This window comes from Strigops habroptila, chromosome 10 (genome assembly GCF_004027225.2).
Source record: "Strigops habroptila isolate Jane chromosome 10, bStrHab1.2.pri, whole genome shotgun sequence".
NCBI lineage: Eukaryota > Metazoa > Chordata > Aves > Psittaciformes > Psittacidae > Strigops > Strigops habroptila.
This window is the reverse complement of record NC_046359.1, coordinates 26,049,477-26,075,434: the sequence shown is the minus strand read 5'-3', so window position 1 is coordinate 26,075,434 and position 25,958 is coordinate 26,049,477. Positions and strand designations below refer to the sequence as shown.

At 40.6% G+C, this 25,958-nt stretch overlaps 1 protein-coding gene across 4 annotated transcripts in view; it reads right to left on the bottom strand.

Moving 5' to 3' along the window:
- DAAM2 (dishevelled associated activator of morphogenesis 2) overlaps positions 1 to 25,958 on the bottom strand; it is a 172,667-nt gene that overhangs the window by 48,660 nt on the left and 98,049 nt on the right. For all 4 annotated transcript variants that reach the window (XM_030499163.1, XM_030499167.1, XM_030499165.1 and 1 more), the window contains exons 5-14: positions 23,653 to 23,747; positions 17,202 to 17,535; positions 10,724 to 10,834; positions 9,610 to 9,713; positions 7,463 to 7,529; positions 6,439 to 6,556; positions 4,779 to 4,917; positions 3,283 to 3,341; positions 2,690 to 2,874; positions 1,412 to 1,729 (exon numbers count right to left, since the gene is read on the bottom strand). In XM_030499163.1, the coding sequence (XP_030355023.1) occupies positions 1,412 to 1,729; positions 2,690 to 2,874; positions 3,283 to 3,341; positions 4,779 to 4,917; positions 6,439 to 6,556; positions 7,463 to 7,529; positions 9,610 to 9,713; positions 10,724 to 10,834; positions 17,202 to 17,535; positions 23,653 to 23,747 (1,530 nt within the window). The remainder of the gene's footprint in view (positions 1 to 1,411; positions 1,730 to 2,689; positions 2,875 to 3,282; positions 3,342 to 4,778; positions 4,918 to 6,438; positions 6,557 to 7,462; positions 7,530 to 9,609; positions 9,714 to 10,723; positions 10,835 to 17,201; positions 17,536 to 23,652; positions 23,748 to 25,958) is intronic.

The following is a 25,958-nucleotide window of genomic DNA, read 5'->3' as shown; positions in this document are numbered from 1 at the left end:
GATGAAGATGGCCAAAACATATCACCTCCTATAGCAGCCAGTGGAATTAAATAACTCCATAACAAAGTTCAACCCGACTAACAAGGCAAGCCATTTGTGTCTGCATCACAACCTCTGCAGTTTTGCACAGACCTTACCAAGTCAAAACACTAACAATGGCGAACACCCCAAAATGAAGCCCTCACCCTCTTATGCCCCCTTTTCCACCTATTCTGCCTTCCTCAAAATAGCATCTTTTACCCACCTCACCACCCAGGTCTTCAATTTTATTAGCACAGCTGCCTTCACTCCTAACCAGAGGGCAGGATAAGCCTACAGTTACTGTACACTAAACAGAAACACCTGTGACTCTCTCTTTTTCATATACATTCATATATATACATATATTAGTTATTATTTCTTTTCTTCAGAGCACTAAGTAAGTCCCATGTTCTGCAAAGGAAAATAAATCCCCATCCTTACATTCTCTCCCACACCCCCCACGTGGCCTTGACAGACAAGCACAGACGGTGCAGCAAATATTTCACTTCACTTTATTTTAAAGAAAAGGAGAGAGGGGGAGAGAGAATTCTTGTGGCATTCCAAAGGTCCCTGGACACTCATTCCAAATGCCAGAGTTGGGCCCTGGGTGAGTTTCAGTCTAAAAGAGAACCTGGGTTTCTAGGCAGCCATCCAAACTCAACACAGACACTTTTTTCCTTTCTAAATCAGTTAAAAAAAAAATAAAAATTAAGACCTAAAAACGGGGGGGGGGGGGGGGGGGGGGGGGGGTGGGTAGAGAAGAGAGAGAGATGGAAGGAAGAGAAAGAAATGGAGGGGAAGGAGGGAACTAAGGTAGCAGAAAAAGAGTGCAACAGGAAGAATCCAAGTCCTCCATTTTTATTGCCTATTTGGATTTTTATCACTAAGAGAGAGATGTAACCATGCAAGAAGAGCAGCTTCCCTTGTGGCCATGAAAAAATGAAGAGAATCAGGCTACCTTTCTCTCCTTGGTGACAGCTCCTACAAGGGTAGAGGAGGCTGTTTCTGGAGCTGGTTCTCACCACGTTTTGCCCACACTGGCTCTTGTCCATCCTTTTCCCTGACACACAAGTGAAGGCAGCTCTGGCACACCAGTCCTGGAGATGTCCAGCTCTGGTTTACGTATTCAGTTCCACTACAGCTTTGCCTAACCGATAGCATGCGCAGATCTACTGCAGCTCAACCTAATCAGAACCTTAGTCATCACAGGAGATGTACTGCACTGCTAGAGAGCTGGGGAGACTCCCTCCAGACAGTTACTGTCTCCGACTGACCTCAGCCCACAGAAAGTCACGATATCACTTGCTTCTGTCACATTGCACTTCATGGCATTAATGAACACTGAGTTATACTTAGGAAATTAATTGCTGAGAGTACTGCAATGTCTTACCTCACTCAGCTTAGCCCAGTTGAATGATTTCAGTGGGTGCGAAGGCTGCGGGATAGATTTCTTCTTCAAGCTGGTGCCACTGCTGCTGAAAGTGGTTGTTGAAGGGGGTGGAATCCCCATGCTGAAGAAAGGTGGTGCTCCTGGTGGAGGAGGAGGTCCTCCTGGAGGTGGTGGTGGAGCAGGAGGAGGGGGACAGCTGGAGAAAGGCAGAGGAGGTGGCAGTGGTGGCAGATTCTCAGACATGTGAGAAGAGGACAAAGCTAACGGGCCACCTGGAGGGGGGGGTGGTGGGGGTGGGAAGGAAATGCTGCCCCCTTGCTGGAAAACAAAAAACACACAGAAAAAGAAAGTGAACCGTTTAAAAAGCACAGTAACTCCATGTTGCCAGCTGATGTGATTTTATTATGAGTCTCAAAATATTTGATGTTTTCTTTAAAGCCTCCTGCACTCAAAGCCAGGCAATAAAGGGAGGAATCTCAGCTTTCATTTAAGAGAAAGTTTCAAGCCCTTGAAGTTATAGAGAAGAGCTGGAAAAAAGGAACCATAAATGGCTCAGAAAAACAGAAAGCTGGTAAAAGAAGCCAAAAAGTATTATTTTCTCCTTATGTATGAATAAAAAGAAAAGTTCAACCTTATGAACTTTTGTACTCCTGGGTTTTAAACCTTAGGGTTTGAAATATGGAATACCTGTCATTAGGCCCCACTAATACAAAGTGGGAGAGAGAAAGAGGGAAAGAATCTGCTTTCTTCAGTGTCTAACTTCTCAGGGCCATGTCCTGGCAAGTTGAGGCTCAGGCACACTGCCAGAATAGAAGGAGCACCAAGCAGGAGGAAGCAGCTGCAAATGTCACTTCTGCAGAGCTCCAAGGCAGTAGAGACATTCTCGAAACATGAAAATCTTTACTGAATTCTTCACTAAATTTACTTTTGTATCTGGGAGGTTTCTCTCTATTGCACTGAAATAAAGGTCAGGGACAAACCACTCAACAGTAAAAATTATGGCTGAAGGAGGACATGTGTGCCTCAGCAGCTTCTGCTAGGAAGGTGGCTGAGGAGAATGAATGGAGCAGCCCATACATTATCCATTCTATACCACCAGCTCAGGGATTTCAGTCTCAGGTAAAAGCTGAGCAGGTTCTAAGTATTCATCTTTGGAGCTGGCTAGACAGACTCTCTCTGTACTGACCACAGAAAGAGTTTAACTCATAATGTATTTTTGTTTGTCATTCACTAGTCAGTAGGCTTTAAACAAGGATGGGAAGAGTCCGAGCCTCATACCGAGAACTCATTAAGTTGAGCCACCAGGTCATTCATCTGGTCCCGGGTCTGGCGCAGCTCCAATGATTCCTTCTGCAGCTTGTCCTTCATTTTATTCAGTGTCTTCATCATTTCATCTTTCTCCTGTGTCTTCGTCTCACATTCCCGCTCCTTCTTCTCCAGCCTGCTCATCAGCTCGGCATGATCTGGGGGAAACAGGCAAGTGGGGGTGATGAAGTAGACCACATGAACCGTCCCCAGAGAGATGCAGGTTATGCTGAAATAAAGCTGACAAATCTGTCAGTTCAACTGAGGACATATAATGAGAGTAAGAAAAAGAAAACAGTCTGACTGTCTTGACAGTGATCTTCAGTGATCAAGACAGCAATGCCCAAGTTACACTTGGACAGTAAAATCACTTTATGTGAGTACTGAGGGAAGCCCCATCCTATGAAGCACATAAACTGATCACCATGAGACAAAATCTACTGGAGGGAATGAAGCACGGTTTGGCCACAACAGGAAAAGTTGTGCCCACCTCTGTGGCTCTGTGATGGAATTCACATCAGTCTTCCCTTCTCTTTTGCCTCCCCAAGCACAGAGGATGCACTCACCTTTCCGAAACTTCTCTGCCTGGTCCCTCCACTGCTTGACTTCATTTTCATTCACCAGCCTGAAAGATGACATCAGATCATTTAATCTTGTTCTGAGTTACCCAGGCTAAAAGACAAGTGGCCACTATGTACAGTGATCAGTGAAAGGCAACCTGGTGAACTTATATGTTTATACAGAATCATACCAGTGGTCATTCTGGTTCCAGATCCTGATCCTTATTGTAGCCAACAGCTTATATAAAGGTGATGGCTTGTTGCTCCAAGTGCTGAAAAGGGATAAAGGAATGCCTAGGGAAAAAATGCTGATACATTCCTGTGTTCACGTAAGGCCCTCAAAGTGTCAAGTCTACTTATTTTGAAAGAGAGAAGTCATCACTAAAATAATCATAGCTGCTGTGGGTTACAAATTACCCCACCCTTAATACAAGACAAAATTGCCATCTTTTTTCTACTTTCTGTGGCTCTATCTTTCCTTTCTTATAAGGATGGAGGATGCTTATCTATTGGGTAATATATCAGTAACAAGGCAATATCTTGAGATATGAGCATTTCACATTACTATTTCCTATTACTGACAGAAAATATGCAGGGCATGCTGGAGATTGATTAGATATGCAGAATAAGGAATAGCTATGAAAGTAGAAAGGGAAGATCAGGCACGAGGTCTGCAGTGAAGTCTGATATCCAGACAGACAGAAGGAGATCAACACCAGTGTATTTTTCCATGACAAGAAATCAGTTTTGATTTTGGCTCATGCCTGTAACAGGAGGGACTGTAAGAATTTTAGTACAGGAGAATTTGGTTTCATACGTGGCTTATGTTCTATAAAATGCTCTTTTCAGTGGATAATTCAGAAGTGTAATGGGCCATGAATTACCTGCAGAGGCATATGGATGGAATGAAGAGTTCAAAAGTTTGGCTAAAAAAGGACTGAGAACAGGGAAGTTGAGATGAGAGCCAGCTCATGTAGCTAGACTTCTCAAATGATGAATCCTATGGGAAAAAATAATGGTAGTGCCCTCAGCCAAGTCTGTGGGTGAAAGCACGTAGGCATTTTATGAAGAGGTAAGAGGTTTTGTGTGCTAGGTGAAGGCTGCTTTCCACTATTTGAAATCTTTCTAAACTATGTGCTCATTAGTGAGGAATGAGATCTAAATAGAGACGACCACTTACTTTCCTTTTTTTTTTTGTGAATATCAATGAAAGCTTTCATCAACATTCTGAATGGAAAAAGGCACATGAGGAAGACTTGTTATAAAATCATATGTATTTTTTCTGCTCTTCTAACCAGCTTAGTGTTTAATAAAAATGAGAAGCCACTAGAAAATACTGTCTAGTTAAGATGTCATTCAAAGGCAACTAGAATACTAACAAGACAACAAAGAGCTGTAAGCTACAATACAAAGCTCCTCAGATATTATATTTTATTTCCTAAGCGCCTGCATATTTATCATATACCTGCAAAACATAAATAGACAATAATAATGCAGCTTACATTTTAATGATATTTTTGACATTGAAGTTTTCCAATGGAGCTATGTCTGGATCATCTCCTCGCTCATCCTGAAGAACAATTTGTTGGAGTATTCTGTCCAACAGCTGCCACTGCTGGAAGTTTCCCCCATTCCTCTTATCTGTATGGAAAGAGACCAACCCATGAGAACTTCCATTTCAAAGTGCACACACCTGCCAACAGACTGGCATTCCTTCCTTTCCACCTTCCATCTCAATCCTGCATGTAGTAAGTGTTAGAACGCAAAGCCTAACCCCAAGCTGTTGCTAGCAGATTGTTTACAACCCCCTGGCACACTGGCATAGCACGTAACAGGCATGGGCAATGCTGCACCTGATTTGCACATTCAGGCTGTGCAACCATTTTGACAGATTAACTCACACTTTAAACACCTACAGAAGTGACTCCTTTGTGATAGCTGTTACTCAATATTTTCTGGGGCTTGATGTTGGGGTTTTTTCTTGGTACCAAGGTAACATTGGGGCTGGGCACTGTAAAAACAATCAGATGTTCTATCTGCATGTTTGGTTATCTGAAGATCAGTGAAACTCCACTGGCATGAGAAATTCATACAAACATAACCAAAAAGTGTGGAGAGAAAGCAGAAACTGAACCAAAGGGACTGTTCCCATGGACATCAAACAGAAGAGCCAGAGAAACATAAGGTTCATCTAAGCTCCGTGAGTTACACAGCCTAGACCTTTAGATTCTTTAAAACTGCTCCAGTACAATCCTGTCCTGGCCTAGCAGGATTTAGCCCTTCTGCCACCGAAAATCCAGGACAATGCCTAAAGCTCAAGTACTGTCTTAAAAAATAATATCAAGGAGACCACTGGGACAAACAAGTGCCTGAATTTGTGCATGGCAGTACTTGAATCTAATGAGTGCCTGAAAACATACCACATTCATCTCTGAAAAAGCACAACACAGTACATCTCCCTTATGTTCCTTTCTCAGTTTGACTGCTCGTGTACAGCTATAATAAAAATCAGCACCTGATACCTAACAGGACCAAGGCAGGCAGTTCTTTAGTGATTTTGGTATGCCTTTGCTAAGCTGCTACACTCTACAAGCATAACTGAATTATTTTATTACAGTTAACAAGAAGATTCCTATCACTTCTTTTGAAAACAAATGCCAATATTATTTTTCAGTTTGAGTTCAGGAGCCCTCCACTGATGCACTGCCATGAGACAGCAGCCTGAAGACTTACTGTGGAATTTCCCAATGACAGAACAGCTTTCAGTACTGCAGTGTTTTACCAGAAAAATTCCTCACTGCATTTTGTTAATATTCAGAATGGTATCTATTTCTGGGAATTCCCTGCTCCACAGCACAAGGGCTCTTTCTTTTTTAAAACTTCTAATTTAAAATCATTACAAGCTCTGTCAGTGACTAACTGGAATGTCTCAGTTACTTAATTTTACTTGCAACTGCAGAGAGGTCAAGCTGCTACTTTAAGCACTGCTACAAAAGTCTGCTGGATGGAGTCAGTGTAAGATACCATGGCCTGTAGCCACTGCCAAGTTCTGAGCGAAAGACAAGGGTGGTGTGTGTTCTGGTTTCTCTGACCCTGTACCTACACCAAAGCTTCACGTAGTTCTTCAATACCCCTTGCTCTGGAAAACTGTGATGTACTCACATGGCATCTGCAAGCAGTGCTGGAGGATGGATAACAAATAGGGATAGGCATCTGTGTGCTTCAATCTCTTCTTGATCAACTCAAACATCTGAGAGGCACTTTTTGTATCAATGTGGATCTGAAGTGAGAGAAGACAGTGAAAGAGAAAAAACATGCATAGTGAAAGCCTGATTGAAAGATCTGATCAACACAGACACAGGCAAATTTCCAGCAACTGGACCTCTGCAGAGCCCCCTGCAATGTGCAGCTGCAAGTTCTGGTGAGGAACAGGCATATGGGTCTTTGAGATCAGCATTGCCATCCCCACTCCAGTATGGAAAAGATACCCAAAGTAAAGGGCTAGAAAGGTGGGAGGCAGGCAAAGCCATCAAGAACTGTTCTGCAGCAAGCAAAACATTTGGGTCCTAGAAAGTGGTGGCACAAACAGTAAAAACTAGGCAGGAAAAGGCTAGTTGTTCTGCATTGTGTGTGGCAAAAGCTGGTCTTGAAGAAAAAGGAAACTAACTATTCTAGAACCTACAGCCTCTTACTGTTGCTAGAGGTTGTGGAAACCGTCCTTGTTTTAGGCTCATCTTTAAAATCCACCCAATCTAAAATCCTGATCCTCTCCAGAGGCTCTGAGGTGACAGTCTTCAGGAGATCTTCCTGTAATCTTGGGAAAAGTATCAGAGAAGAGCCCAAGCTTCACCCATAATCCTGTAAAGGGGATGTCTGAATCTAGGATGCATCTGGATCATCAGGACTGAGAACCTCCTGCACTCCTGAGCCTTCAGCCAAACAAAAGAAAGAAGTCTTTGTCAAAGATACTTGGCAGAAGCCCTGTCTGTCTGTGATCATTGTTTTCATTATTCACACATCACAAACACACTACTTGTTAAATGAGAAACAGTTAAAACGAAAGCACCAGCCACTCTCAGTACCAAAGTCAATCACTGTGTTCAGGGAACACAAAGGGAAATTGCACCAAGCATCCAAAGTGGGTGTTTCGCTCTGGAAAGTTCAGGTACTCCAGAGAAAAACTTACCAGGTCAAACCGCTTGGCGAGTTCCAGGTCATCTTCATTTCTGACCATCTCAAAGAAATCTAAATGCCTAAGAGAAAACAGAAAAACAAACCAAACAAAACCTGCCAATGTTCATGGCACAATTCAGACTGAAACTGTGTCACTACAGAAGAAGCAACACCTCATTTCCTGTTAGAACACCTGGAAATTAGCAAGCTCTTCCTACATGAAGTGCTGGGATAGATATGCAAGGCAACTCATGGGGGCCAATGACAGGCCAAAAGGAATGGCTGGCTGAGGAATACATGCTCTTTAACCCTTGTTCTAAGTCACTGTGTTGAGGTAAGGCTTCTAAAAATAAACCTAAACCAGGAAAGAGATATTCTATTTGTGATAAATGCAGTGCCTTCATCACAGTGTGACAATACATTTCTAAAAAGTCCATGCCATACTTGTTCACCAAATATTAGACCACTAAAACAAGTTGTTTCTTTCACATGGTGGAGCAGAGATGCATTCGGTGGGTTAGTTAAACAGCAGAGCTCATATCTGCCTACATTTGCCTATTGATGAGCACAGCAGCATGCCTCTGTTGGGATCTGAGGATCCTGGTGAAAGACACATTTGACCATGGCATCTGGGCTTCTCTTACACCAAGACCAGAGGACAGCAGATGATGTGGAGAAAGGCTGTGGCACATGCCCCTGTATAGACTTGGCATATAGTCTATATAATCCAGGCATTTGGGATCGCTTCAGACCTCTTATCATTCTCATTCTTGTAAGATCCAAAGTGCCCGCCCCTAAGTCCCTCCTTGTTACTGACTGTAGGAACACAGATTGCCTACAGGACAGATTGTCTTCTTGGTTATAATGTTGTAGATCAAAAGTAACATTACTGGTTCCAGATCCGTAGCAAACTACAGACACCTGCAACTGCATGCAATCTTTCCCTGTGACATTAATATGCAGGTATATGCCTCCACCTGCTTAAAGATGTGAAGCCAGTGTTTATGACAGATAGCTGGTGCTAACCTGGTGCTTATGCAGCATCTCAGGCACACTACATTTGCCCTCAGGGATAGCTCTATCACCCTATAGCAGCTTCTGACAGTGGATGTTTGAGAAAACAGTTCCTTGAAAGCTGCAGGCATAGATCCATAGATTCTTCACCATGCACTCTGGCAAACTTGTCACTTCTATCTAGGAAACCCCAGGTATCAGATACCTACAAATCAGTCCTGCTCCGTACAAAGGGACTTAGAGTAGCAGACAATAAGGGATAGCAGCACATCAGCAGGTCAATGCCTCTCCACAAAGCTTAATGTGGTCACAGGAGAAGGTAGACTCCCACGGCTGCCTGCTTTTACACCTTAAAATGTTTCACTTTGTTAAGCAAATGTAGTTTACCAGGCTTCTCACTGGTTCATCACTCTTGAAGCATCTCAGTCAAATTGTTCAGATTGTTTACTCCAAGTTTATTTCAGCATGTGGCTTTGTGAAGGGTTTAATTAAAGATCATTAGCACCTTCAGTTACTGTGGCAAAATATGGAATTACTAGTGGAGAAAGTATTTATTACCCATATAAATTTTAACACAGTAATTTGAAGGTGCCAGTGTTATATTTGTGCAGTTGCAGGGCTGTCTGAAGATGCTCCTCACTCTTCTCTCTTGGCCCCTTGGCATCTCTACCCCTTCACCCACCTTCTCTTGTAGTTGTGCCAGTGATGCTATTTGGGAGATTGTGATACAGGTAGATCACAAAAAAGACAGAGCTTAAAGAAAAACCTTGGAAACTCAGAACCTGTGCTTTGACCACACATACTCAGGCTCAGTGAAGTCAATGAACTACAGACTTCCCTCCCTCCTACCAGAGCTGGCTTTTGTTCCAGTTTTGCTACAAGGGAAAAAAAAATTAGAACATTTTTAATTTTTTTTTTTTTTTTTTCATTCTGATTGCCATCCCCATTCCCCAAGAAAAGCAATTCAGGAACTCCCTGCCACAGTCTGTATGCTTCCTACTTCATCTGTTGATTTTAAGGACAAATCTCTTTTTTGTCTTTAAAGGAAGGAAGTCAGTTTTAGGAAGAGACAGACAGCTTTTTGCTTAAATCTGAAACCCAAATGGAGGAGTTGATCAGTAACTGTTCTCACAAAACATGTCTTACCTGTCCAGTGTGGCATTCTCATGTCCTCTTAGCTTGTCAATGACAGGTTGAATTCCCAGCATTAGAAACTCATATCGCAGGTGTAATCGGAACTCCAAATTGTCCTTAGGAAGTGAGGGAAAACAAGTTATTGGGTTCCAAAAGCTCTTAATTAATCACATTATTTAAAAAGAAAAATTACTTAAAACCTCAGTTCTTCCCTTTTTAGTATCTTCTATGCTAACACCAAATTCACAGGGTGACTAATTCCAGTAAAGTATGTAAAAAAAAATAATTAATGCCTTTGCATCCATTCCACTTAAAAATACAGTCCTTGTTTACCTAGAGTGAGTTCTGCATACCCAGTCAGAAGAACAGCACACCCCATGTTGTTCCATAGAGAAGTTACCAGTGTTTGTCCTGCTAGTCCATTAGAGGTCCACCTGCTGCTTACAGATGAAAAGTACTGCATTCTTTCTCCTAGCTTTTACGTTTATTTGTCATAAAATCACCATGTACTCTGGCAAACTTGGCACTTATTCAGCAGGATGTTACAGGACAGACAGACAGAAATGCATTGCCAGACAGAGCTCTTACGGGCTTGTTTGTCTGTTGTGGTTTAACCAAAAAAAAAAAAAAAAAGCCAGTGTAACAAAAGTAACAATTTTAATGAAACAATATCAGTTTAAACTATCCTCTAGACTCAACAGAAAGTCTTGTTAATGAAAGAAAAATCAACAAACTATCTTTTCTGAAATGACTCCCTTTGACATTTTTAAATCTAAATGTTTTGAATATGGTTTTGAAACAAAACAACATTTCAAAACAGTTCTGAAGATAAACCAAAATGTTTTCCAAAAGGCTGAAATCAAGAGATAAATGCTTTGCAGTTTTTTAATTAAAACAACAAAAGACCCCAAAACAATCATTTCAGTAGTTTATGTTGCATTAGAAGAGGTTGGGAATGAAATAATATGGAAGACATTATAAGACTAATATTAACAATTAAGCATTATTTTCCACAAACTATATTGTCTCAATAACACAAGACATGTGACTTAATCTACTAACCATTTCCAAGGTAAATTAATCCAAGCACAACATTTTAGAAGGAATTTCCAGGACAATGACTCACCTCACCGGCACCAGCATTCAGAACAGCATTGATAAAGGACATGATGGCTGTTTTGAGATTTACTTCATCTCGGTATCGCCCCATACTTCGATCTAGCTCATTCAGCAATGTCTGAAACAGAATAGCAGGCTGGGTTAGAGGATATAAACTAATATCTTGCACCATTTTGTATACTGTTCAAGAGATATGCATAGAGTCTTTTGATTTGCTATATATTTGCAGGGGGGTTGCAACTTAAGGTCCTTCCCAACCCTAACCATTCTGTGATTCTACAGTCTAACCTCTAACATACATATAGATATTTCACCATAATCTTGAGAACATCAGGAGACATCAATACCTTATGATTATATGGTCAATTTAGGATTAATTCTACTTGAATAGTTACCAAAGAGGTTATATGTAGAAACCGATTAGCCATGAAAGCAACTCTAATTTTAGCTTTCTGCTAATGACAGTGAATCTTCTCTTCAGGATCTTCTCTGAGCCGTTCATAATTCCAAGGGTGATTTTCCTTACTGGAAGAATAACAAATTCCACATGAGATCTGCCAGTTCAATTGTATGCATCTCACTCCAGCATTAATAATAAACTCATATATTTGTTTTGCTGATGCACTAGAAAAGACAGAATTATTTTTACTCTTCCCAAGAAGTTCTGGCCATAAAGCGAGAATGAAGACAAAAATAACTTTCTAGTGTTCAGCTCAGCAGACCATCTAAATAATATTTTGAAGCTATAATGCTGAGTAAGGAAGTTAATTTTCCTTTAGTCAGTCTTCTCTCCCTAGCTACTGAAAGTGCTCATTCACAGCAAAATCTTTCCTGTGCTAGTCATCAGTTTCATAGGTCTAGAAAATGGAGATCACCATGGAGATATCTCAAGAAACAGGGAAAATACATCCTCCTGTGCATTCCTCAGGGGAAAGAATACTCTCCTGGCTTCACGCAAACCCTTTGTTTGTTTTTGTGTAAAAGTCTTTTGATCTATTGTGTACTGCTACTGACAGCCTCTTCTTTTATGTGAGCATTGTATGTTCACTACCAAGCAAGCTTGGTTTCATAAACTCCCTTTTCTTGCATCTTCTAAATTGTCCAGCTGGTATTTGCAAATATCCTACTTCTGGCATTTGAACTTCCATCACGTTCATGATTTCCCAGTAGTTATATAATGACTAAATACCAACTCTTCCCATTTTGTTAGAAATGGGAATGAGTCTTACATAAATACACATGAAATGCCCTACTGAGCCAGACTGATGGTCAGTCCAGTCCAGCATTCTATCTCTAACAATAATAGAAGATTATCTAAGAAGTCTTTAAATTCACCAACAAAACTTCCTCTTCATCTTGACAAATAAACAGAAGTGAAGTAAATGATAATGTAATTCTCTTACTGTCAGATCTGACACTGAAATACAAAGCACTTGTGTCTTCTTGGAATAATTTAAGTAGCCATCATTACAGAAGCATCAAAACCAAGGATAGTTTTGCTGATTTTCTTCAGAGGCCCCATTCCTACCATCTATTCTCAGAGAGTTTTAGTAACATGCTAGAATCTATGAAACAACATAGCAGATACAGTATCCAGACAGGATGAAGCATGCAAAAATTTTCTACCCCCCATTTTAGAAGGCTGGACTAGGAGCAGAAAGCAGCAGGGGCCAAATTTGCACTAAGCTAATTGAAGAGCAGCACATCTTCATGCAATTGTTCAGCCCTAGAAGGAAACACTGTAAGTTCATGCAATTCCTAAAGATCAGAGTCTACACCCACACACTGTGGCTGAACTCCAGTATCTCCAACACTTTGCAAATGGCTGAGATTCAAGTCTTCACTTGAACATTTCCTGTGAAAAAGATTTCACCACACCTCTTGGCAGCCAGCTCTGTGGCCCAATTGATCGTATGGTTGTAAAGGTTTTTCCTACTATTTAAGAAAAACTTTCCTCACTTAATCCCATTATTCCTCATCACTGACATCCAGTAGGGTTTTGTTCAATCTGCAGCAAACCTCAAAAGGCTTTGGTTGAGCTGTGAAGGGAAGAAGCAAATCAAGTGGGAATACAGGATTTTAATTTGTTCCTTGTTAGCTCCTCTACTACGATTCCAAATTGACCAGATTTCTTCCTACAGATTATGGTCTGTACTGACCGTGTTTAACACAAACCAGGCAAGGAGGCTCTGGAAGGCATGCTCCTAATCTCCACCTTTTCAACTGACGATATCAAGCTTCCTTTATTCCTTCACCTCAAGTTTCAAAATTCCTAGTAGCATTAAGGAGGAAAACAAGAGTTCTACCCAAAGAAGCCCCATTAATATTTTCATCAGCAATTTAAATCAGCTCCTCTCAGACAGTATTTAGCATCTAGGTTCCCTCAAGACTAAAAGAAAAATTATTTCTCCCCATAGGTTGGTGTCTCAGGTCATAGACTAGGCTGGAAGGGCACTGGAACATCCTGGTATACTTTTCTGGTCCAGTACACAGCATTACAACTTCACAACATGCGTTTGACTCAACATGTGGCATGTTAAAAAGCACAACATGTTACAACGTCATAACACAATGCCTTCACTCCACAGGAGAGGTGAGGGGAAGCAGCAAGCATAACAATAATCAGAAAGGCACCAGCTTAGGGAAGAGTAAGATTGTGCCCCTTTCAAAGAGGAAACCAGCCACAAACGGGATAATGAGACATGAATGACATGGAAATCAACGATTCTTCTTTCTCACTTTTTTTTTAGAAACCTCTATTTTCATGAGAAAAGCACCTGAGAAATTCAAGATAAAGCAACTTTTTGAACTTTTTGATGGTCGCATAGTAAGCCAGCAATGGAATTACGCTAGTACTGATTTTGAATACATCAGATGGAAAAGAATCCCAGCAAGGACACCAAAGGCTCGTCTTCCTAATTCCACATTCGTGCTTTGAGGGTTTATTGTCTGGCTTTCCAATGTTTGCTTTCATTTCTCTTCTATAAGGAGTACAGTAGAATTTGTAGGCAAAGAAGCATATTTCAAACAAAAATTGGATGAAGAAAAGACAGCTTTTCCAGATTGCCCCAGGAAGGAGATTGAAGGCTTGCCTTTATGCTATTGTGGTATTTGAATAAAGATGGAATACTGCTCTAGAGAGGACAGTTTTCAAGGAATTTCTTAAAAGAAGAACTGAAGACTGCCTATAGGACATTAAAGTGACAGTTATTCCAGGCAGAAGGGCAGCACGAAAGGGTCAAAGATTAAAGCAAGAACCTGTAGTCAATGTGAGAGAATAGGAATAGCCACAATATATATTCAGACACAAACATAAAGCATAGACTCTCGTTGCACGTGTGAAGACAAAGATGATCCTGACAGACCTGTGAACACGCTGACCAGTGGAGATATAGGGTGTAGTTGAGTACTAAAAGGCATTGAGTGAAGACTGAAGACCCAACAAAGAAGAGTAAGATCTGGAGAATCTCTCATAGTTTTAAAGTGACTCCTCTCTGAAGATAAGGATTAGATTGATAATTGCAGTCAGTAGATGTAATGCTGATAACATAGAAAAAAGCAGTATTTACATCAGCATTTCCACTCAGAGCAAAAGATGATATTTTGTTAAGGAGATACTCCATATTCATAAAAGTTTTATCTATATTTTACATTAACTTTAACTAAAGAAAAAAAAAAACAAACAAACCCCACACATTAAAAAGCAAAGAAATCTTTTCCAAATAGTAAGAGTTATAGCAGGACAGAGCCAATGCAAGTTTAGTAAGAATCATGGCTGAAGTTGCAGCTTTCCTTCTCTACTAATTCACTGGTTGCTGGGTCCTCTGACTACTTTTGACTAGCTGTGCCAGGTAGCAAGGGTTTTGCTTAGAACACTGACCAGCAATAACTTCTGACATTCAACAAAACATTCCATGTTTTATGTTACTGTGTTAAGTACATGATCTCTACATCACTCCACCACACCTGAACATGTGCAAATTCAAGATAACCAGTGTTCCAATCTAAAGTTGTCAGCAGCAAGTTATGCACTAGTTCAAGTTTTAGCTGGTTGCCAGTAAATTCTGAACCTCTCCCTTCTTACAAAGAGGAGTGGAAGCAGAACTGTGCACTCCAAATTTTTATTCATCACCATGATATTCCTCTGCCAGGAGCACAGCAGAAGATCTGGAAGTGTTTCTTACATTTACCTCCTGATTCTTCAAAGTACATAGTGCTGGTGACTGTAGATGATATGGGGAGAGCGGGACACATATTTAGTGCAATATGCAAGTGGGGAAAATAAATCCAAACACATAGTATACAAAGTACCAGCTTTCATAGTTGAGGAAGGATAAATTGACAGTGAGGTGGCTGAAAGGGCGAAGAATATTATCAATCACTGTTGTCAGGAAGGCAACTTAAGGAAAAGCACAATTGCACTGATGTTGTCAGACATCAGCATTACCTGTAAGTTCTTTATTGGACATTCTGATAAAGGTAAGCTCAGTACAGTTTTCAGAAAACCCTACACTTTTTACTTCCCTTGATAATGAGCTGCAAGACTGGTCTGAAGCACAGATGTGGGAGGGCAAGAGGCAAAGAGATATAACAGTCTCTTAACTGATAAGTCCTGGAGTATCAGAGAGTCTTCCACTAAAATGTAAGGAAGACCATGACCACATTTTTTTCACCAGCACTTAAAAAATGCCTATCTCTCTGTTAGAAGAAAATCCCATTCCAGCATCTAGACACAAGTGTTAGAAATTGCACACAAGAACACATCCCTTCTGCTAAATAATTCTGGGGTTTGGGTGGGGTTATTTTATTTTGTGTAAGAAAGAAAAAAGAGACAGTATCCATTTACCTTTCAATTTTTCCCCAATGGAAAAGCATTTTAACAAAAGCAAGCATTTATGCAAAGTACCTTCATGAACATGAGAGTTGGTAAAGATCTGCAAATCATTAAACCAGATTCCTCAAAAGCTCAGCTGTATGAGACCTATGCACACTTTGCCCAGCAATTAATTACCTCAGTTATTCAATAGATTTTAAACTAATATAAAAAGAGAGAGGGAGAACACCCAAATAGGAGACTCTGAGTAAACTCAGCATCTACCTCCCATATGAGCTTATTAAGCCGAGTCCCTTCATCAAGGATAAGTTAACAGAGGACTAGAAGCATCAGGGCCGTGAGTTACCACTGCTTTTTGCTGAGTACTTAAGGTTATCTGCACCTGTCTCTCAGGTATACAAGAATGTCAAATTAATTGAGGAAGGATTCTTTATTTCAGCTAATTTATAGAGAATAAGCTGGTTTTTAAGCTTTTCCTTCTCTCTTCCATAGGTAGTCCACATTAACCTGCACATCATAACTCTGTACATGGCTTACTTTTCTGCTTCCGCATTGGTGATTCCTATCCTACTTCTGTAACTAGAGAATGGTGACATTCTTATGATTGCAGCTGTAATCTCTTCACCTTCCAACTTTTACTGTAGTTACTATTTTCTCTTTTGAGATAGCCTCAAGAGCTTTCAACTGAGATTGAAAGCCGCTCTGTCCCCCTTTCTGGAGTCATGTATCATATGTGACATATCTGCATATTGAAGACATGCATCAAGTCTGAATGCAAATGAGGCAGTGCACACAGAGGGGTGACCTGCCAACGTCACATACGGGTTAAAACCCAGCCAAGATCTCCTGCATCCCAGTCTCAGGTCTGAGTCACAGTCACTGGGCGTTGGCTCAACACTACTCTTATCATTTCATCTATGAAAGAATAGTAAATTGGTGAGGTTACTCCAAAGTTTAGGAACTACAGCTTCATACACAGCAACAGATTCTGTTATATCTTTTTGTAAAGGTATCCAGTTCACTAGGAAGAGGAATGTACAATAGTAGCCAGCAGCATCCATAATAAAAGCTTGCCAATGATCTACTGACCTACCTCAAGGTCTCTGAGATTGAGTTTCCCTTCTGTGTTCTGAATTGGAGTTATCTGAGCCAATAATTGCTAAGTGGTGACAATTCATAATTTGATTGCTAAGTGGCAATTGAAGTGCCTCCACTGTACATTATTTAATCCATTGTCTCCATTATTTAATCAGCAAATCTTTTATTACTAAATTAAGGGCTTTAAAATCAGGACAGAAGTTCCTGGAATTTTGCGGCTTTGGCTTCTAGGGCAGAACCAATCATTACCACTCAGAAATGTCATCTGGTTATAGCATGAAGAAATTAGCAGCTTTCATTTAACATAGCAAACCCCCATTTTTTGGTAAATTATAGGGGATTTTAAGTTAGCATTAATGAAAAGCAATCAGTTCCTGGGGAAAAAAAAAATAAAAATTTCTGATAATCTATTTGAGGCAGTGCCCTTCCCAAGATAAAATAAGAAATCTTGCCTTTTTACTACCTAGCAAGTTTGCAATATATGCACTGTAAAAATCACTCCCTACAGAGATTCATCATACTGGGTATTTCTGGCAAAATATTCTCCTTGTACCTGGAATCTTGTCCTTTCTGCAGCATAGACTTGGTAGTGAAGCATGGCTTGCAAGACTTTCTTGTGACCATCTGGTACCAAGCAGACAGCTCCTAGGATCTCCAGCACAGCAATCTTGGTCTTAATGTTCTCAGTCCGTAAACTCTGGGAAATGATGTTGATACTCTCTGGATGAGCCAGAACATGAGCCCGTCCTTGGGAGTTATTCATCAGTGCCTTGATACACCCTATAACGGATGTGTGTATACGGCTCTCTGAGGTCTCGTAGTCCATGCTCTTCAGGAAGTTCAGCAAACAGCTCAGGCCATCCAGCTCAATAAACCTGGTCACAAACCTGCAAAAAAAAGCCCCAACAACCAACCAAACAAACCATATAAAACAGGTAGGAAAAATAAGGAAAGCAGACTAATGATAATTTATTCAAAAGATACCATATTATTCAACCCTGCATCTATAAAAGCTAGCTAGTTTTCAGCCTAACGTTCAAAGAACAATTCCCAGCTATTTAAGAAAAAACAACCAACCAAAACAAAACAAACAAAAAAGAGAGAGAACAGACTAGCTAATAATGTTTTGTCATAGTTTCAGGGTAATTATATTCTATCACTATGACCCTACTGTTCCGTCGCTGTGTTCTTTGATGCAGTTACCACCACCACCACCACCTGCAGCAGTCCACCCCGATAGTTGCTGCCTTTTCAAGGCGGAACAGATTCTTTCAAGTTGCTACATCTTACATATATGCTAATACACACAAGATATGTTTTCATACAGACTCATCACCATATTTTTGAGTTCAGACTATCTTGCAAAACATTTTTAGACTATGGTCAAACTTTTAGCCAATACTGTTTATAGGCTTCCACCTCCAAGAGTTGGATACACTGGCAGAGGCAAACTCATTACAACTTTGTCTGTCAGCTGCACTGACTTCACACTCAGATCCCGTGAATATATAAGAACATATTATAATTAAAAAGGGTCATGTTCTTCAGTAAAAGGCAAAGCTCCTGTAATGGCCTCAGGTGATTTTTTTGTTGTTGTTTGATTGTTTGGTTTTAGTTTGAGGAGATATATTAAGGACGGAACAGCTCCACTGTCAACCGGCAGTAGCAAAACGTACAGTAGAAACATCGTAAATAGAGGAAATACAGAATTCATCAGTTACCAAATGACACATCAAAGATTGAACCTGCAGTAGGACAGGTTTATTTTGACTATTGACATCACTAGAGCTCTGTTTTTACTGTATTCTACCATAAAATTTGCCTTTCCTCAGGTTAAAATTACAGAAACTGAGGATGAAAACAAAGTCTTGGAGAAGTTTAAGGTTTTGTTGAAAATCGGGGTTAAAAAATACAGGTGGGCCAAATTAGACCATGCAGATAGCCTCCTAGACAAATCAATAGAAAAGGATGGGATTATATAAATCAGTTCAATCATTCATTTAGATTTCCCAGGCTTAAAAAAGGGGATTCAAAGATATGAAATGGGCTGCAAATAACTTCTCTAGGTCGCTTTGTTTACCTCCTGCCTCCTCTAACAGGTCATTCAGGTAGGTGCACTTTTTTAGAATGTCTGAATGCAAAACCATGTGAATTACATTTGAATTTTCAGTCTACCAAAATGCACAGCAACAGTAATACATCCATAACCAGACTCTAAACAGCATAATGTAGAAAGACACCTCAAACAAATAAAAAGGTTGTTAACAACTGCTACCTGTGTAACAAATTAAAAATACCCAAAATCTGTATCATTGTGCTTTTATCCAGCCCCTCTTCCTCCCTGTTAGATGCTTCGTAACGTACTGTCTTTCTCTCTTCTGTCCTTGAGTGAGATGCTGTTGCTAACATGAATGGAAGCACCACAGTAAATGACTGAATTTCACTGGTCTCTGTTCACATCTCTGCACCAGCAAGACAAACCTGAGCCATACTTATACGTCTCCCAGATAATATGGACTTGACATATGTATGGCCTTCTGGTGGTTACGTCCCACACCACACAGGAGTTTTCAGGGCCTACCTTTAAAGTTATGCTCAATATGCCAAGTTTCAGCTTATTTAGGCCAGCAGTTTGACCAGAAACATGGCAAAGCCTGGTGCTTTCAACAAAGTTTCAGTCTGAGGTTTGGGTTTTGTTCAAAATTGAATTTCAAAGTGAATATCAGAGTAAGGGCAAGCACACACAGGAACACGCGTGCACCAAAAATGAAAACAAAATTTAGTTGAACCCTGCTAAGACAACCTGCCAAATTTCACACAAGTCTGATTACACTTTCTTTGGATGCATCATATCTACTCTAATAGATCACAGGAGCAAGAGCCCTTCTGTCTACAGGACAGAGAGTGGGATCAACATTGTGCACCAGGAATTTGGTAAGTCACTCAAAGCAGTTTGTTATTTAAACCAGTTATAGAAAGATTAAAACTTATTTCAGTTTCTGTAATGCATTTAGCTGCTAGCATGACAAAGACGACTGAAATAAGTGCATTCATTGTTAAAAGAGTTGCTGCTAAGGATATATTCCGAACCAAAATAAGCATAAACTCAACATGTTACCAAACAATGTGATGCCAATGACTTCTGAGCATTTCTCTATCCCTGGGCCTAAAGACTAGAGATGCTCTTTGCCTCTACTATGGAGGGACTAATTTAAATTCTCCTACTCTTCCTTACCTCCAAAGTACCGTTCCATGAATCCATCCAATACCTTAGCTATTCCTTCCATCTTTTAGGGGAGGGGAAAAAAAAAAAAAAAGGAGGGTGGGAGTGGCAAAAAAAAAAAACCCAAAACAACAAAACAAAAAAACCAAACCCAAACGAAAAAGAAAAAAGCAGATGTTTTGCTGTTCTTTTCACTTCCAGGGCTAAGGGAAGACTTCAGATGGATACCTTTCTGAAGATATGGAGATCTACTGAAAACATCCTTAAGAAGCAGCTGAACAAAGGGTCCCTTAAACATATTTTTGGATGGAACACCTAGTCTGATGCTAATACATGCAAGGTACTACAACCTTCATGTATTTTAGCCTGCTCTGATGAAAACATGAAAGAAAAACGGTAAATGCACAAAAGTCACATTGTCCCAATTAAGTACAATCCTGCACTAAATTCATTGGCAGAGCAATTTTTCTAGGACTGTCTGGATGAAGTCATTCAAAAAAGGAGGCATGCGCAGGAAAGTGGTGTGTGTCACAGACCTTGATTAATGACATAAGTTAAAACAATGTCGGGATTTTCCTGTACTCTTCCTAGTCCGGAGAGCAAACACTAAGCTGCATTACTCGATAGGAAGCAAATCCAAGTACCTTTCCATTTCAGTTGACATCAGAAAAGATGATGATTTTTATCTTTCTTTTCAAAACCACTCAGTTCCCTATTCTCCAGAAAAGCCAGAAATCATGCAAGAGATAAAGAAATAGCAGTAGCAGTTTCTGGGCCAACAGACACACTCACTATGAGGATTTGCTCAGTGTGGGAAGTTATGTGTGTAAATGTGTGTACAGCAGAGAAAAAGAAGAAGGAGTTTAGCTGACAGGCTGAGAACCACAATCTTCACACTGTTTGGTGTTTGTGTATCTGTATGTCTGTAAGCAGGGATGTGTGTGTGTGTGTATGTGCAAAACCAAACCCAACTCATACACATAAAGTACCTTCTTCCTCACAATATACACGTGTAGCAAACTGACATCCTATACATCCTGTATGCTGCAAAGTAAGGTCTTGTTCTAGACTGGAAGGTGTAAAGTTAAGCATGTTTGCCAATGCATTCTGGCTAACACATCCAAAAGCTCAAGTGTAAATAAAGCAGGGTGTGTTTTAATAGGTGCTAAACAAGCAAATTAAAGCCTAACCTCACCTCAGACTCTCACTTGACCAGTTTAGCACACTTTAAAAGTCATGGTGCTTCTTAGCCTTTCAAGTTTTAGAGAGTGCTGATCAGAGTGAGTTAGCTAACTCTAATAACAAACTTTTCATGCAAATGCAGATGGGGCAGCCTGAGAGGTAATGACCAAATGTAGTGGGGAAAAGCCTCCCTGTAAGTCTTGATCCAGCTCAGGAAAGAAAGAAAGATCATATGCTGTGGCTGTGCAGGGAGCAGGATGTTCCCACCCTGTTAACAGCCAAGGCTACACTTCCCTGCATCAGTTTTTGAATCAGGGCACACATAATCCTGACAACTACTGAGCTGCTGACAAATTCAGCATAATGGATTTTGCTTGCTAGATGCATAGATGGTCATCTCCAGTATGCACTTAATGCAACATGGCTAAATCAAACAAAAATAACAGGAGGTAAATCCAAATTAAACAAAAGGAGAAAAGCAGACAGCAAAGGGAGTTAGAGATGAATCAAACTAAAGGAGGTATTTTTCTGGGGTTCCAAAAACTAGTTTGGGTTTTTTTTTTCCAGTCCCTTGTAAGTTTTTACTTTTATTGCACTTCTGAACCTCCATTTTGGGGCACTAAAATACCAAAAGAAAAGCTCTTCTTTCACTGCTTCTGTCCAACAGTTTGTCATCACACTTGTTTATAGTCATAAGTTCTTACAAACCTAAAAGAAAATGTGTTTCCTTACAAGATGCAGATGTGGGGTTTTTTGTTCTCTAAGGCTGGGGTTGTTCCTGCATGCTGAGACATAAACCGGCTTTGTTATTTCAGGGCAGCTCCTAAACACCAGAACAAAATGCACTTGCTTAAAGGGAGCCAACTAGTTGCCCAGGGATGTTTCTATCACCTTTTCTCCAAAGAGACGAGGAAGTTGAGTTTGGATCATTCTGCTTCAATTTTTGTTGCTGTTAGATCTCAGGTGTTGGAGTAGAAGCACAGATTAATACCATTACTCTGCATTTTCTAATAGAAGAGTCACAGTTCCAGTAAAATAAAACACAGAGCCAAACACATGCATTTTTCTTCTTTTGATTCCTCTAGATCAGAGAATTCAAGCAGAGGAGCCTTGGTAAGCTGTCAGAGCCCCTGTATACCCTACCATCACAAATGGATTCCAGACAGCTCATCCTGTGTGAATTTAGGTCTCTGTTTTCTTCAGAGGCCTGATGAACAGAAGTGGCAAGGAAAATAAGATTTGATGTCCAAATTCAACTAGAAAGACTAGTATTTTGAAGGCTTGAGTATCGTAGTGCTTATGAGAGGGATTTGATGGAGCTGAGGGCCTCTCTACTGCAACCTTTCCATCAAGAAGAAATTGGCTTGTTGATCAGGCATTGGCATGCAGCCCATTTGGCAGCTAACGAATTGAGCATTTTACTGTGTTCTCTGATTTAGGACAGTGATAGACAGATCGAAGAGTCACTTATCCCCTTGGGCTAGGTCTCAATATAGGCCACTGTTTCTCCACTTCCACGTTAAAAGCACTCAGCCAAAGCCTGATGAATCTTTATGCCTCAGAGGACCATCAGAACCTGGCTTTGTGCTCTTTTACAGCCCATCGTAACAGGAGGTAAAAACCTGAGGTTTAAGCCGGTGTGTTCTACCTCTCACTTGCTGCGAGGTGAGAAACTGCACGCAGTCAGCTTTTTCAACATGAAGGGGGGAAGCACAATCAGCACTTAGCTCTGCAAGAAGTCTTGGAATATGTCTTCACTTCAAGTCAAAGTTACTGCAATGTAAATTGTTTGATATGTCTTTATTTATTTATTTATATGACTGGTTAGGTTCCTAATGCTTAGGCATCAGTCAAACTCTCTGAAACTATGACTTCAGTACAATGTTGATGCAAATGCATTTGGCCTATTTTGGCCTAATCAAAGGCATTCAGAAACTTTTTGACCAAGTGTTTCCCGAGATCATATCAACTACAATTACTGCTTCTGCACAATGGTCTTCTAATTGTTCAATGGAAAAGGTTTCTATGCTAGTTAGCTTGCTAACGTTCAGAGCTTTGTTCGTAGATAAACAAAGATGACCTTACCTTCAAAGACACAGTACACAATAAATTCTCTTAACGTTTCTCTACAGCACAGTCACACATAGAACAGGAAGAATGCCAAACCAGGTGATGTCAGATGGATTAGTTGCTTTGTACCAAACAGTTCACATTACATAAAGATAAGGGAAAGCTTGAATTCAAAGTTCAGAGCAGAGGGTGAGATTTTACCTAAAGCCAAATTACATGGGATGTTCAGGGGGCTATAAAGTCTACAATCTGATTTTCTTAATCATTACCTGTGTTTACACATATCTGCTACAGGTTTCTCACAGACAACTTTGTCTTTTATTTTCCTGAAGCTACAAGCTTTAACATTAGTGTGCCCTCCCAACTAGGCAGGTTCAGACCAAGGTCTGTAAGGCTCTCTATGGATTGTCTGAAATGTCAGAGGCTTGTGTGAGGTGAGACAATGAGGTTTCTGTCCTTGCCACTCTCTCCTGTGTCACATCTGACCATAGGGAAGCAGTGAATTGTGATGAAAGATGAACAACATTACCTCATGGGCTGGGTCCGCAGAGCTGTCTTCAAGTCTTCAACTATTTTATTTTTCATTTCTGTTTCTTCTTCATCGAAAGCATAGAGAGTCTGCATCTGTTCAGAAAAGATGACGACAATCAGGAAAGCTCGGGCTGCCTGGAAGCTAAGAGACAAGCCAGGAATTATGAAAAACAACTATCCCATCAACTCATGCAGAGGTGCCTGCCGACCTCTCACCAGGAAAGCAGTGCCTCAGCTACAAAACTGAATCCAGATGAGGCTGCTCATGTGGACTGGCAGCAGCACACTGCTTTGCCACACTGGCTAAACTAGGGTTCTCAGATTACCCCCCAGAAAATCATACTTGCCATTATGCCCTCAGAAAACAGCACCTAATTTGGAACAGTGATCAGCTCTAGTAATCTATGGATATGTGAGACAAAGTCTGTAGGGAGACGTAATATCTTTTATTAAACTGACATGGCTGGAGGGATTTGGGAGGAAAAAAATCGAAAAGAAAAAAAAAAAATCCTAGACTTGTGTGTCGGGTTTCAAAGCATAAAAGCTTTTTTTCTTCAAGTGACTAAACAGCCTGTAAGTACCTTGAATTACAGTTTGTGTACATACAAGTTTGACTTTTCTTCCCTATGCTAAGTTTATCACCTGTTTTAAGATACTGATTTTCCCTATACACTTTGGTCTTGCTAATTAGGAACAGAAAGTTCCTGGTTTTTAACTAGCAAACTGAAGCGCACACAGACTAGATTTCCCCCTATTATGCAGCCAGAGATAACTAGAGCTTGCAGTCAACTGGAACTGAAGATGATGGGGGTCACTATAAATTGGGGTGAGAGATGATGAGTGGAATACATGCAAAAAAATACAGTTCTCAGATAATGCCATTAAAAAGAGTGGTGTATCAGGAAATCAGCATTCCAGATCTCTCAGCACCACCTGCAACCTTGCGATGTGAAGCAAGGCTCTTCAGTGTCCATCGCATACACCATTCAGGCTCACAACTTCAATGTGTGACTCTGTAGAAAGTCAAGACTCAATGCTGAAATTCTTAGCCTATATAGCGTCTTCTAGTCCCTTTAATTGTAAAATAGAGAGGTTAAATGACTTTTATTGGCAGGACTCCCTGGGGATATCACTCAGTGGTGTCTGGAAAGCAGCTCTGAACCCCTTCTCAAATGAATAACCCAATTAAACTAGTATCATCTATCGGAGATCTGATGATTCCACCATCTCTGTGGTGGAATCTAAGTAGCTACAATTATGGCCCATTACAACAAAATATTTAAGTCCTTTTTTACTGTTTAGCAAGCACCAAAGAGAACCTTCCTCTCACTGGAACTACTTTTAACCCTCCCTCCGCCACCAGCCCGACACCTCTCTTCCCTTGGAAGTGCTCCCATGTTGCTTGCTTTTGCAAACCATGTGGTGCCAACACATGTCAGATCTTGAGGGTGGTCAATTGGCTACACGCCTTTGCAGTCTTATGCTGAACAGCTGGCATGGGGAGATGTGTTTAACTCTAGGGGTCCTCTCTCTGATCCACGCTAAAGTCAAATTCACTCAGTAACAGAGCAAGCTATTTCCTGCCCTAATGGAATGACAGAGCGCTACTGATGGAAAATGAGCTGATGACGTTTTATCTTTTGCCAGCATTCTCCAACAGCCAGAAACATAAATTGAAATGCTTAAGCCAAGCCATATATGATCCCTCTCTTTGAAAAATAAACAGAAATCCTGAACAGGCATTATGGAATCTCAATGGCAGAGTCCTGGGGTGTGATCTGGGACTCGATTTGTATTTTCTTGGGTGACAGCCCATCTGGTCATCTTTCCTTTGGCTCGTAAATGCTCCTTTGAAAGGCTCCCATTCCTCCAATTGTTTAATTTCTCCTCTGAGCCATTGTGGGGGGAAAGCAAATGGATAGTAGGAAGGTGCTCAACAGTATTGCATTCAGAGTGAAAAAGGCCCATTTCCAAATGAAACAAGTACAAATAATCCTGCCTTTACAACAGAGAGTGATTACAGAAAACCCCTTTTCTAAAGCTGCAGGCAGCCAAGAGCCATTCATTTCTCACTCCTGTGCATGGCCAGGAACTCAAATCCTCATGCCCTCTCTAAAGACAGACTGGTCACACATTCGCATTATGAAATAGCTTTCTTGGCAAGAATTATAGAAAACATAACCATCCCTGGGATACAGAGGGGAGGGAACTGTCATTGTTTGAGGCTGGATTTCATTAATGTGGCTGACTGATGAATTGCTTTCCTGAACTACAAACTGCACTTCGAGGACTAACGTCTGCTGT